General features: G+C 37.8%; 1 protein-coding gene across 4 annotated transcripts in view; it reads left to right on the top strand.

Annotated features, from left to right (window-relative positions):
• sec24a (SEC24 homolog A, COPII coat complex component) overlaps positions 1–13,432 on the top strand; it is a 68,822-nt gene that overhangs the window by 2,997 nt on the left and 52,393 nt on the right. For all 4 annotated transcript variants that reach the window (XM_039776294.1, XM_039776296.1, XM_039776295.1 and 1 more), the window contains exon 2: positions 5,406–5,918. In XM_039776294.1, the coding sequence (XP_039632228.1) occupies positions 5,406–5,918 (513 nt within the window). The remainder of the gene's footprint in view (positions 1–5,405; positions 5,919–13,432) is intronic.

Raw genomic sequence — 13,432 nt, 5'->3', positions numbered from 1 at the left:
TGGTAGAGATGAGTTTAGCACTATTAAGTAGTAATCTTCTTGTTGCTATCTACAGGCAGTAAATCAATAAATCAAGGGTCATTTCTTGCATGAAACTTATGTGACTGATTTGGAGTCACCAACTCTTTGAGGTTAAAAAGAAAAGCTTGTCCAGCAGTAAGGTAGTGTTAAAATATGAATCATTAAAAAATACAATGTAACTCTTTTTACTGTATACAGTAATATTTAGTTGTTTTATAACTGGTAATTGACAATGTAATTTAAGAATTGTTTTTTTCACCTCACAGAATTTTTGTATACATTATTGAATTTATCCAGTGAATCATTATGACATCTACTTAGTCCAGTTCATTGTTTAAGTCCCAAGCCTGTTCTGGCAGCATTTGAGCACATGGCAGAAACTAGCCTTGGACTGGCTACATGTAGCAAATTCTTACACATTCACAAACTTTGTGGGTCAAGTTAACAGTTGCCTAATAACTCAGTTATTCATGTTTGTTTTTGCAAGGAACCATGAGGACTGGGTGGGGGGCTCAAATGCAAAGAGAACATGCATACTCAACATAGACAAGGTCTTTATTTGAATATACAAGTCTGTGGCCATGCTCACAATGTCACTATAACAGAATTTATTTTTTTTCTTTCAAGTACCTTACTGGTGGAATTTTTATGCATTTTTTTTTTTTTTTTGCACAATGGTTACTTTCACTAGATTTTTTTTTATGTCGATTTTTTTTTTTTAGTATTCTCTGTACAAGCACACAAATAATTTGCATTATTTTATTTAATATATGTATGTTCCCATGTGCATTTTTCAAAATTTAATTTCTTACCCAAAATGCCTCATTTTTGAGACTGCTTTTTATATTTTGAATAGTGCATTTTAACAATTAGTTTGATAGGTTTTAGATTGTGCTAGGGAAGTCCCACACTGTGATTTTGGATGTTGGCTTACACAGTGAATACTTGAAGAGATTTCTTTGAACAAATGTTAAGTGGCAAGTGTGGATGTGGCATGTTTGGATAAAACTGCAGATAGGAGGAAACCGGCAAGAGCAGTGTTTCTTTTACTTGCTGCTTAGAAAAATTTTAAACATGCACAAAATAAGCATTTTAAGTTGGACACTTTTTAGTCAAGACACTAGTAATTTCATTTTCATTACTAGTTTTCATGGAACCCTTTTCTCTTTAAGGTCCTGTGGTTGCTTTACTGCTTTTAAACGTATTTTGGCCATTAAGGTAAAGTTCTTTCTGTATTCAAAGTGAATACCATTAATAATTCCATTTATTACGTAAAAATTGCTAATTACTTCCAAGTTTGGTTATCATTACATTTCTTTTTTCTTTAGGCAAATTCTGTTAAACCACCATAACTCATAATTCTTTAAATGGCTCTGCATTACAGGTGCTGGGTTCTTATATTTCTTTAACTAGTTGGCATAATGAAGTAAACTCTCAAGAAAACCAGTTCGGTTAACATTTATTATTGCGAAAAGGAAATTGGGTTTGTCAGCAGATATTTTATAGAGAGACAAAGACACAACATTAGAAATTGTTAAACAGGAATTCTGCCATTACACTTTGTACAAATAAACAACATATTGAACGTAATAATTATATAACATCACGTAATAGGTATAACATATAAAAATTTAGTCCATTAAGATGCGACCAGTAATAGAAGACAGAATTGTTAAACCTGTGGTTGTTTATTAAAGTAAAACGTATTTGGAAGATTAATATAAGTTGATGTTAAGGGGTATTTGAGCCAGTGGGGTTTTTTTTTAATTTTTTTATTTTGCTTTATCCAAATGTAAATCTTCTATACCAAGTCAGCAGATCATTGTAGACCAACTCAATACAAAATAAAAAAAAAGAAAAATGACAGCATTCAGTTTCAAGCTGCAAAGAGGTGCATTTCTAAGACAGAAGTGGTGGTGTGGCCCTCTTGCAGAGTGCTTTTGTGTTTTGATTAAAAGTCAGTTTTTGGGGTTTGAAAGTCAATTGTATTTTCTGAATTTTCTATTAGAGTAGTGCACACACCAAGACCCAGGCTTGGGCAGGATATCGGCTATTAATGGGCAACCATGTGCCTGCTGCCATCCTGTTGGTTAGACATGCAAGTAAGAATTTCACTAAAGTCTTTACACGTGACAATAGTACTACTACTGCTTTTCACTGTATAGAGCCATTTGACATTCTATTTGTCCAAGCTACAGGTCTTTGGTACATAGGACAAAACCACATTAAATTTGGGGAAAACTACATAGGCAAGAGGAAGAATGTGCTACACTCGCACAATTAGGGATCACAAATGTTTTCGGACCTTGGAATTTGAAGCTGTGAGGCAGAATCGGCAGCACTATTAACCACACTGCTGTTGTATCATTTTCTGTGTGATATAATTATATTAAGTAGAAATTCTTTTATTTTTTTATTTTAACTCTCACCACCTTACAAACACTTTTCAATGAGTTGTCAATATTGCTTTACCTGGAAGGAGGCTGATTCCATATAATTTGGAAAGTGCTTAAACCCAACACAAAGACTTGTAAAAAATCCAAACATCACTTAAAGGCTAAAACAATTCTATCTATTGATGAAGATATTAGATGGGTGTTTATAAACAATTTCTATTTTGAGATTCTACATTCCCAAGTCCAAAAAAGTTGCCATGCTGCTAGATACAAACAGAATGCAATGATTTGCAAATCTCATAAACACATATTTGATTCACAATAGAACACAGAAAACATACCAGATGTTAAAAGTGAAACATTTTACTATTTCATGAAAAAATTAGCTCATTTTGAATTTGGCAGCAAAAGTCTCAAAGTTGGGATGGGGCAGCAAAAGGTTGGAAAAGTAATTGGTACTAAAAAAAAAACAGCTGGAGGACCATTTTGCAACTGTTGTTAATAGGATATTAACTGTTGCTTTACAAGGATATTCATGGAAACAATATAATTATGGAACACCTATCTTATTTTACTTAAAACCAAAGCATTCAAGTAAACAATAGAAAAATGTTGAAAGCTACAGTGCAAGTATGAGTAAACTATTTCAAAGTGGCCTACAGGATTTATTTTGTAAAAAGTTGCACAAAGATCATCAAACTATTGTAATAATCGTAACAGACAGACCTTAATGTAAACAAGATGTGATTCCGAGGGAAATAAAATACTAATCATAAATGAGCAACATGGCATGGATAAACATTTAAATGCTCTGTTATAAGCAAGAACAAAAATCTAACACATTGTACTATTAGAAGTCTGGATTTGAAGACTTACAAGTTATGTCAAATTCTGCACAAGATAAAAAAAGCAATTATAGAATTTAATGTGCACAGCTGTCAGTCTATCGTACTAGGCAACATGTAGCCCGATGTGTCATATCTCTATCTCTGTAGGCAACCATGAGTAGGGGGAACAGTTAGATGTCTCACTTAGTATCTAATTTCTAAACCAATCTTATGCCTCATGAAAGCAGAGCTTAAAGTAGGGGTGGTGATTTTGAACTGCAAACAGCCATGGTGCTCTCATTCAATTGATATGAAGGAGAGCAAGTCTCTGATTACGATAAACTGCTGTGTTAATGAAAATATGAATTGGACAATATGCATTCTATATAAACAATTTCACACCCTGTCAAAAGGAGGTGAAAAGTACTGCCGTTAAGAGAGTTGATACCGAAGAGCCTCGGGGTGCAGGTTTCTGCATTTAACACACCCAAATCAACAAATCTATATAATGACCCAGTAGAAGCCTGCAGCATCCAGTGCCTCACTGCATGTCTTAAATTAGTAACTAAAGGATGTTGTTACTGTATAATTTGTAACACTAAAATGCCATGCCAGAATAGCTGCAGCATTTTAAAATGCAGTATTATCCATAGACCTCAATGCTTACCTAGACTCTCTTCGCTGTTATGGCCTGTAGTACAGTAGTTAAAATGACTGATTTATCGTAGCAGACAAAAGCTCTCAACAAACAAATGGAACCAAGTGGGTGACACTTTTGTTGCAGCACTTTTTAAAATTTACAAATTAATCTTTACTTTAACCTTTAGTAGTTTAAACTTAACAGACCAGTGGATTTGGGTTTGGATATTTAGGAAGAAGCTCTGTGGGTGTAGCCTTTGCAGTGGACGGTTTCACTGCTCTTCACTACAGACCATTTAATGGGTGGTTGTCATATGAGAATACACATCTTGCCCTGTGAGACTAAGGTATATGACACAGTGAGTGCATAAACTCTCAAGGTATGTATTTTTTTTTTAATTTTTTTTTTTTGCAAAGTGATTAAAATACAATAATGTCAGCTTACGTATTGTTAAAACAAAAATTAAGATAATACCGTAGATGATGAATTTTACGCACATGTGCTTGGACTTAGGTAATACAATTACACAATGCTCAAAATTAAGGAAACATTTAAAGCACACATTAGACCTCGATTAATGAAACATTCAAGTGGAAAATCTTTTTTGAGTAATAATTTCATTGAGAACAAAATGATGTAACAGTCAATGGAATCCAAAATCACCAATCCATTGAGAGCTGGATTCAACATCACACCGAAAATCAGTCACAAACTTAAACTACAGGCTGATAAATGTTACATTAATTTTATCATCGCAACTTGTAATGTGGCAGCGACTAATGCACTAATGTATAACGTCTCATGTTTTAATTGAATTCTGGTCTGGGGAATGTTCAGGCCAGTCAATGGCATCAGTGTCTTCATTATCCAGGAACTGCTTACACATTCTGGCCACATGAGGCCGATCATCGTCCTGCAATAGGAGGAACACCAAGGCCCACTGCACCAGTGTAAGGTCTGACAAAGGCTCTGAGGATTTCATCCTGGTACCTAATAGCAGTTCGGGTACTGTTGTCTTGCACACGAAGGGCTGTGTAACCCTCCAAGGATATGCCTCCCCAGGCCTCCAACAATGAGTCTTTTTCTGATATTTTGGTCAGAAACATACACATCAGTAGCCAACTGAAAGTAATTTTGTAGAGCTCTAGCAGTGTTCCTTCTGTTCCTCCTTGCACAAAGGGATAGATACCTGTCCTGCTGCTAGGTTGATGCTCTTCTATGGCCCTTTCTAGTTCTTATGTAATGGCCTTTCTCCTTGTATCTCCTCTGTGCTTTTGAGACTTTGCTGGAAAGTACAGCAAATGTTCTTGCAACAGCACATATAATATATTATAATTTTTTTTTTTAAAGCAGTGTTTTTAGGAAAGATTCAACTGGTCAGATTAATAATTAAGTGTGCATATTTTTCAGATTGTTATTCATTTATTTTAATCTCTTGTGTTTAGGGGGACTAATTTTAAGAAAGTTGGACAAGGCTAAATATATAGTTATGTTTGACATTGTCACATTCTTGTCTTTCAGGTCCCATGCAAAATCCCGTAATAAATCAACTTCCAAGTCAGGGGTTAAATGTTTCCCAAGGGTCATATCCACAGATGATTTCAACAAAGGCACCCCACCAATCGGCACCTGCACAGTACGACTATGTTCATCCACAGAATCCTCCTACTGTGAATATGTATCAAAGACCTATACAGACGAACATTGCCAGACCTCCTTTGGACCCTTTTAAACAAGTGCTTGCCCATCAGGATAGTTCTGTGTCAAGACTGCCTCCCCAGCCTCCAAGTGTAACTGCTCCAGCAATGCCCTCAAATAATTTATATGCTAGCTCACAAATCTTGCCACCATCAAACTGGCACTATGGCAACAGTTCTTCAAGTAGTCAGCTGTCAAATTTTCAAGGTAATCATGTCACATCATGGTCTGGCCCTGCACTAACGCCACCCATTGGGATGGGATATACAAAGACATCAGCGCAACAAAACAGCATTCCAGGAAATCGTACAACCCAGAGTAACTATGTACCACCAGGTAGGTCCTATCTAGATAATTGCATGAAGTTTTCACCAGTTTTTATATACAGTGCATCCGGAAAGTATTCACAGCGCATCACTTTTTCCACATTTTGTTATGCTACAGCCTTATTCCAAAATGGATTAAATTCATTTTTTTCCTCAGAATTCTACACACAACACCCCGTAATGACAACGTGAAAAAAGTTTATTTGAGGTTTTTGCAAATTTATTAACAAAAAATTGAGAAAACACATGTACATAAGTATTCACAGCCTTTGCCATGAAGCTCAAAATTGAGCTCAGGTGCATCCTGTTTCCCCTGATCATCCTTGAGATGTTTCTGCAGCTTAATTGGAGTCCACCTGTGGTAAATTCAGTTGATTGGACATGATTTGGAAAGGCACACACCTGTCTATATATGGTCCCACAGTTGACAGTTCATGTCAGAGCACAAACCAAGCAGGAAGTCAAAGGAATTGTCTGTAGACCTCCGAGACAGGATTGTCTTCAGGCACAAATCTGGGGAAGGTTACAGAAAAATGTCTACTGCTTTGAAGGTCCCAATGAGCACAGTGGCCTCCATCATCCGTAAGTGGAAGAAGTTCGAAACCACCAGGACTCTTCCTAGAGCTGGCCGGCCATCTAAACTGAGTGATTCGGGGAGAAGGGCCTTAGTCAGGGAGGTGACCAAGAACCCGATGGTAACTCTGTCAGAAGTCCTAATGTGGAGAGAGGAGAACCTTCCAGAAGGACAACAATCTCTGCAGCAATCTACCAATCCGGCCTGTATGGTAGAGTGGCCAGACAGAAGCCACTACTTAGTAAAAGGCACATGGCAGCCCGCCTGGAGTTTGCCAAAAGGCACCTGAAGGACACTCAGACCTTGTGAAACAAAATTCTCTGGTCTGAGGAGACAAAGATTGAACTCTTTGGTGTGAATGCCAGGCATCATGTTTGGAGGAAACCAGGCACCGCTCATCACCAGGCCAATACCATCCCTACAGTGAAGCATGGTGGTGACAGCATCATGCTGTGGGGATGTTTTGCAGCGGCAGGAATTGGGAGACTAGTCAGGATAAAGGGAAAGATGACTGGAGCAATATACAGAGACATCCTTGATGAAAACCTGCTCCAGAGCGCTCTTGACCTCAGACTGGGGCGACGGTTCATCTTTCAGCAGGACAACGACCCTAAGCACACAGCCAAGATATCAAAGGAGTGGCTTCAGGACAACTCTGTGAATGCCCTTGAGTGGCCCAGCCAGAGCCCAGACTTGAATCCTATTGAACATCTCTGGAGAGATCTTAAAATCGCTGTGCACCGACGCTTCCCATCCAACCTGATGGAGCTTGAGAGGTGCTGCAAAGACGAAAGGACGAAACTAGCCAAGGATAGGTGTGCCAAGCCTGTGGTATCATATTCAAAAAGACTTGAGGCTGCAATTGCTGCCAAAGGAGCATCGACAAAGGCTGTGAATACTTATGTACGTGTGATTTCTCAGTTTTTATTTTTAATAAATTTGCCAAAACCTCAAACTTTTTTCACATTGTCATTATGGGGTGTTGTGTGTAGAATTCTGAGGAAAAAATGAATTTAATCCATTTTGGAATAAGGCTGTAACATAACAAAATGTGGAAAAAGTGATTTGCTGTAAATACTTTCCGGATGCACTGGAAAATTATGTATGGGTTTCTGTGGGTTTTTTTTACAAATAAACGTTTACAGATAATTCTTTTTCTGTATGTAATTGCATTAAACTTCACCTGCCAGAAGCAAAAACAAAAGGTTGGAACCCTTACTGGAAAGGGATATCTTTATATCTCTAAACACAATATGTATGCCAAGAATTATCAAAAGACAGACTAACAGTCAACCAGTGCGCCACTGTCAAATAACCAAACTGTGACTTGTGAAAGAACACTTCAGTTCAAGTAGTGTGCAAAGTTTAACGTGTAAATTTTATGCATGGAAATCAAAAAAGCAATGCTACTAACATGGAATTAGAGGGATAGGTTATAGTCTGTTGCAATGTTTTTAGTCTTATTAAACTGTAAGAAGTATGTGGAAATTGTGTGCCTCCTGTGGCTCTGTAGAAGCAGTAGATTCTATATACATTACTATATTCCCATAGATGGTGCACTTCTAATGTTAGCACTGCTTTGGAAGAAACCCTAGATAAAGTTGCTCATAACCTTCAGCTCCTCTGCTGACATGCATTCTGTAGGCAGTTTGCCTAATTTGGAGAGTTCCAACAAAATTTTAACTGCCGTATGTACTGTAAATCTGTACCGAAGCCTAGCCATGCTAATGCCAATCAATTTGAAAATGTCATTGTTTTTTGGCCTTTCATCAACATTAGAATAGTGTTTTCAAACACCGGAAACTGCTTTGAAAACTCTCTCTCCAAAGTGTATAAAATTCCTACAAATATAATTATGATTGGATCGTCAAGAGTGCTTTTATACATGTGCTTTGAACAACGGGGGAATGGGGGCATTGGGCCCTTGATGGTGGAGTAAATGCAATATTATGAAGAACTAAGGTGTCCCTTTTGAGATTAGACCATTACATGCCACTATACTCTGTTTTCAAAGCAGAAACTGTGAAGTTCAGTACACTTGCTGGCCCTTTTTTACACCCTGCATACAACATAAGCTAGGAGCAATAACATTCCTTGGTAAGCTAAAATGAATTTGGAACCCCCCAAGGACAGAACATAGTTCACAATATTGTTTCATTTCACCCATTTTTTTTTTTGTGGACAATGCAAAAATGTACATGTGCAGCCTGTAAATGTCAGTGCTTTATATGATGCGTTGTAGTAGATTCATACTTGGTGGCATGGATCGTGGACTGTCTTTCAGACAGACCTCAGTATGTGCGTCTCGGGAACTGCAGGTCTGGCATTGTGGTCAGCAGCACAGGAGCGGCGCAGGGGACTGGGTTTTCTCCGGTCCTGTTCAGCCTATATACATCGGACTTCCAAAACAACTCGTCCTGCCACATGCAAAAGTTCGCTGACAACACTGCTATTGTGGGCTGCAGCAGGAGTGGGCAGGAGGAGGTATAAGAACCTAATCAAGGACTTTGCTAAATGGTGCGATTCAAACCACCTACAACTGAACAACAGCAAAACCAAGGAGCTAGTGGTCAGTTTTAGGAGGCCCAGGTCCCTCATTGACCCTCATTGATCATCGGAGGTGACTGTACAGAGGGTGCAGAAATATAAATACCTGGGAATGCAGCTGGATGATAAATTGGACTGGACTGCCAATACTGATGCTCTGTGCAAGAAAGGACAGAGCCAACTATACTTTCTTAGATGGCTGGCGTCCTTCAACTTCTGCAATAAGATGCTGCAGATGATCAATCAGACGGTTATGCTGCCTCCACAACACACCACCGCATAGAAGAGGGCGCTCGCCACAAAAAGGGACGCCTCACGCCTGGACAAACTGGTGAGGAATGCAGGCTGTATTGTTGGCACGGAACTGGACAGTTTAACATCTGTGGCAGAGCGACGGGCACTGAGCAGGCTACTGTCAATAATGGAGAATCCACTGCATCCACTGAGCAGTATCATCGATGGACTGCTGTCACTGTCCTCCTGCACTGACAGACTGAGGAGATCGTTCCTCCCGCACACCGTGCGACTCTTCAATTCCACACAGTTGGGGGGGGATGTTAACATTATACAAAGTTACTGTCTGTTATACCTGCATTTTTATCACTCTTTAAATTAATATTGCTTATCAGTGTGCTGCTGGAGTATGTGAATTTCTCCTTGGGGATTAAAGTTTCTAGCTATCTAGCTAGCTAAATGTAAACCACATTTTGGTATAAATTTTTATCTAAACCCCCGAAAACTATGTGATTGTAAGATTACAGATCAGAGTTACATTCAGATCTGATTGAAGCTAATATTTTTACAGAATGTGCTACAGGATGAAATTGTACTTATTCTCAATTTCCATTACTCCTAATTTCCTCTTTCATTTCAAAATAATGATTTCCTGTAAAAATTGTTTTTTCCAATGACTATCAAAACAGCTTAAGTAAGCTAGTAGGAATTTAAGAAAAGTAGAAATTGATCTACATTAGTGTTTTAGTGACATACAATTGTATGTAGCATATTCAAGAGTAAGGGGCTCTAGTGAACTAATAGCCCCAAGTATAAAAAAAAAAAATTGTATACAGAAATGTACTTATTTACATAGTACAATGATGCTCTTGTGATACATCTGCTGAGCTGTTGCCATAATAACCAAAGCCTGTTCTCTTTGGAAATTTCTGCAGCAAAGCCAAATAACACATCTAGTGTATAATTTTTCACAAATGGATAAGACTTTTGGCCCTGAGCCTCAGAAAAACTAAGTCATTGAAAAATTAATTATGAATAAATTGGAGAAAACTGATGTTTAACATTTAGAAAGGTAAATTAAGTACTTGTCTCTGGTATTTATAGCATACTTCTGGTGGTAACATGTCCAGCTGCCATGGCCAAGTTGGCTTTTTTGTATTTTTAAAAATTTGGTGCATTGATAATAGCTTTGTTTTGGTGATAGGTTAGTGTTCAGGTCATATTTTGAAGCCTCTGTTTATAATTTTCCTTTAAAGAGGTTCATGAGATCATTATTGTCACATAAAGAGAGTACAGTGAAATTCTGACTTGAATGTGCTAATAAACATGAAACACATCACCACTCTCTGGCACCGTGTTTAATATAACTTTAGGCAACTTTTTACATATCAATATGCTAGGGGGCTTTGCCCCCTGCCTGCTTCGCTCGAAAACCTTTGTGTCTGCGCTACATGCTAGCGTCTTCACTGTTCTGTCACTCGTGTATGAGGATGCGGATGTACAATTTAAACAGATTTTGATTTCCATGGGAATTGTTACATGTGCATAATAGAACTATCTTACATTACAGTGAGTAATTAACTATATTAGAGTAAAATGTAATAATTTGAAAGTAAATTGTTTCATGTTGCGTTAGTTATTCGTTGCGTAATATGATTTCACTCTGTTTGGCTTTGAAATTAACATGCAAATACTTTTTAAACTTGCACTTTTACTGTAAAACTTAAGTACTTTTTTTTAAATAAAATTTTCGTCAATATCGCTTTGAGTTTTGATTCTGTATTTGGACTTTCATTGTGACAGTGCAGCATAATTTCTTTCTCTCTATTAAATAAGACTTTTTCAAATGTTTGGCTCTGAGATTTAATTGTCTTTGCAAAAGCTCTTATGGGAAACTAACATTTTAATACGAAAATCAATCAAGATCTCCTTGTTTGTGTAATGTTATATGCAGAAGATGTACTACATTAACTTTCTTGGATCCTACTTTTTCTACAGTAATTCTTGTGGTGGCAGACTGGACGTGTTAACAGTGGTAGACATTTTTGAGGCTGATGTTTTCATCTTTGGCACAATCCCCACCGTTTCAGTATAGTCTATTGGTACGCATTTAACCAATTTGCCGTGTAACTGATTAACATTTCTGGTGTTAATTTGTTTGACTTCATTGTTTGTTTCTTGGTGCTAGGATTGCCCATGTACTCATTTTTTCAGTTGATAACCTTTTGTGCTGAAATTCTTCAATAAGATTTGGATATAATACATATTCTTTAACTGGGACCTTAAAGTAAGGAAAACGTTAAAATTTGTAAGAGCTGTGAGAGCAGAAAGTGTCTGTCAAAAGCATTCACATGAAAGAGGTGAGATTACAGTGTACGTGGTTGAATATGGTTGAGAGGAGGGCATGACTTGAAAAAATCTCATGGCCAAAGTCTTGTCTCATTGCAGGATTTTTTTTTATATAATAGAGCTAAATTTAAGAGAAGGAGAGCAATAAAGTTAAAATGATGAGAGAGTGGTGGTGGTAAGATTCTTGAGTGCTTGTGAGTATTCAGTCACCAAGTGAAAATAGGTTTTCTCAAAATGCTTGTCTGCTTTAGTTTCAATTTTCCTGATTCAAATTTTTGCTTTGTTCTGATGCAAGTGTAGCATGTGTAATAGTATGCAATTTATGCTGTCAGATTGAGTGTCGCTATTTAAATACAATTCACGTTTATTTCAGAAAGGTTTTATTTGAAGGCAAAAGCTGACATTCAGTTGTAAGAGTATTTTGTTTTTCTTGCATTCATTTTGGCTTTGAGTTACTCCAGACATGCTGTGCAAAGCTACATTATTTTGTAGGTCTTTTTTTTTTTTTCCTGCACTTGCATCCATGATCAGCTATTTTCCAATTTTCATTGGCTAACTTGTTCTCTTTATTATTAAAACTTACAGCTAGACCCCTTCACAATGTAGTTTCTTTTTTCAATCCCATCAGTGTACATGGAGCAGTTTGTCTAAATGCTTTTCCGGTGGTCTGAAAGTATTTATTTATTTATTTATATATTATTTTTTTTTTGCATTATACAGGACAAATCTCATTATAGCAAATACCGAAGTAACAATTTTCTTTTCTTTTTGTTGGCTCAAACAAAAGTTCATACAACATCATATTAAATGAATTTCTTTTTAACAAAATGTAAACTTCAGTATAACAAACATTTTTTTTTTTCTCCCCAACCTAAACTGTCCAGTGAAAGCGATGCAAAAAATAATTAATGCCATGCCATCACTTTGTGCTCCAAGTCTCAGGAATCCTATGTAACAGACAGCCGGCAGGTCAACCCGGTCGGGACGCCCCTAAGATGGAAGGGATAGTTGAAGGCTTTTCTAGGACACTTCCTCCCCCAAGATGCTAGATGGCAGCTTCCCTGGACTGCAGCAGTGCCCCCAGATTCCCGCAGGGCACTATGGGACATGTAGTGTAGTACCACAGCCCTGCTGGTTACCATGGGTGCCGCCAAGGGCCGCTGCAAGAGAACCTGGGGAATCGTGTCTCACCCAGAGCCTGGAAGTACTACCAAGTCATGGGGACGAAAGCCCAGAAGTACTCTGGGCTGCAGAAGATTCAAGTTCTCCATCTGACCCTGAAGTACTGGCAAGTCACGTGGACAGAAGCACTTCCAGGTCGGGCACTATTTAAAGGACTGTTGGGAACCCAGCGTTAGGTGGAGGTTGACAAAGCTTACTGGGAGGTGTAAAGGAGGAAATATAGAGAGTGAAAATTGAGTTTTTGTATTTTTGCCTGTTTATTGTGGCTGTGGTGCTTAGGGCACTGTTAGAAAAGGAGAAATAATTAGAAGAACTTCTTGAGCTTTTAACCTGTGTCCTGTGTGTCTGTTGGGTTTAAATGAGCAACAACGACTCCTAACGTCCAATTCTGCAACATGCTGTCTCAAAGAAAGACCGTCTGTTGTGAAATTTCAGCTTGGTGGAAGTGTAGGTGTGACGACATGCATGTATAGCTGAATTTTGAGTCAGTGCTCCACCTATTGACCATGTGGGTAGGTTGTAAATGAATACTGTAGTGTTCAAGTTTCATAGCGGTTCTCAAAATTGTCTTGGAGATAAACAAAAAAAAGTGAGAAATAGTGTTGGTTTACTCTTAAAGAAAAATGAAAAATCCTGGA

The sequence above is a fragment of the Polypterus senegalus genome, chromosome 13, assembly GCF_016835505.1.
Source record: "Polypterus senegalus isolate Bchr_013 chromosome 13, ASM1683550v1, whole genome shotgun sequence".
In the NCBI taxonomy this organism is placed as follows: Eukaryota; Metazoa; Chordata; class Cladistia; order Polypteriformes; family Polypteridae; genus Polypterus; species Polypterus senegalus.
This window is presented reverse-complemented; position numbering and strand designations above follow the sequence as displayed.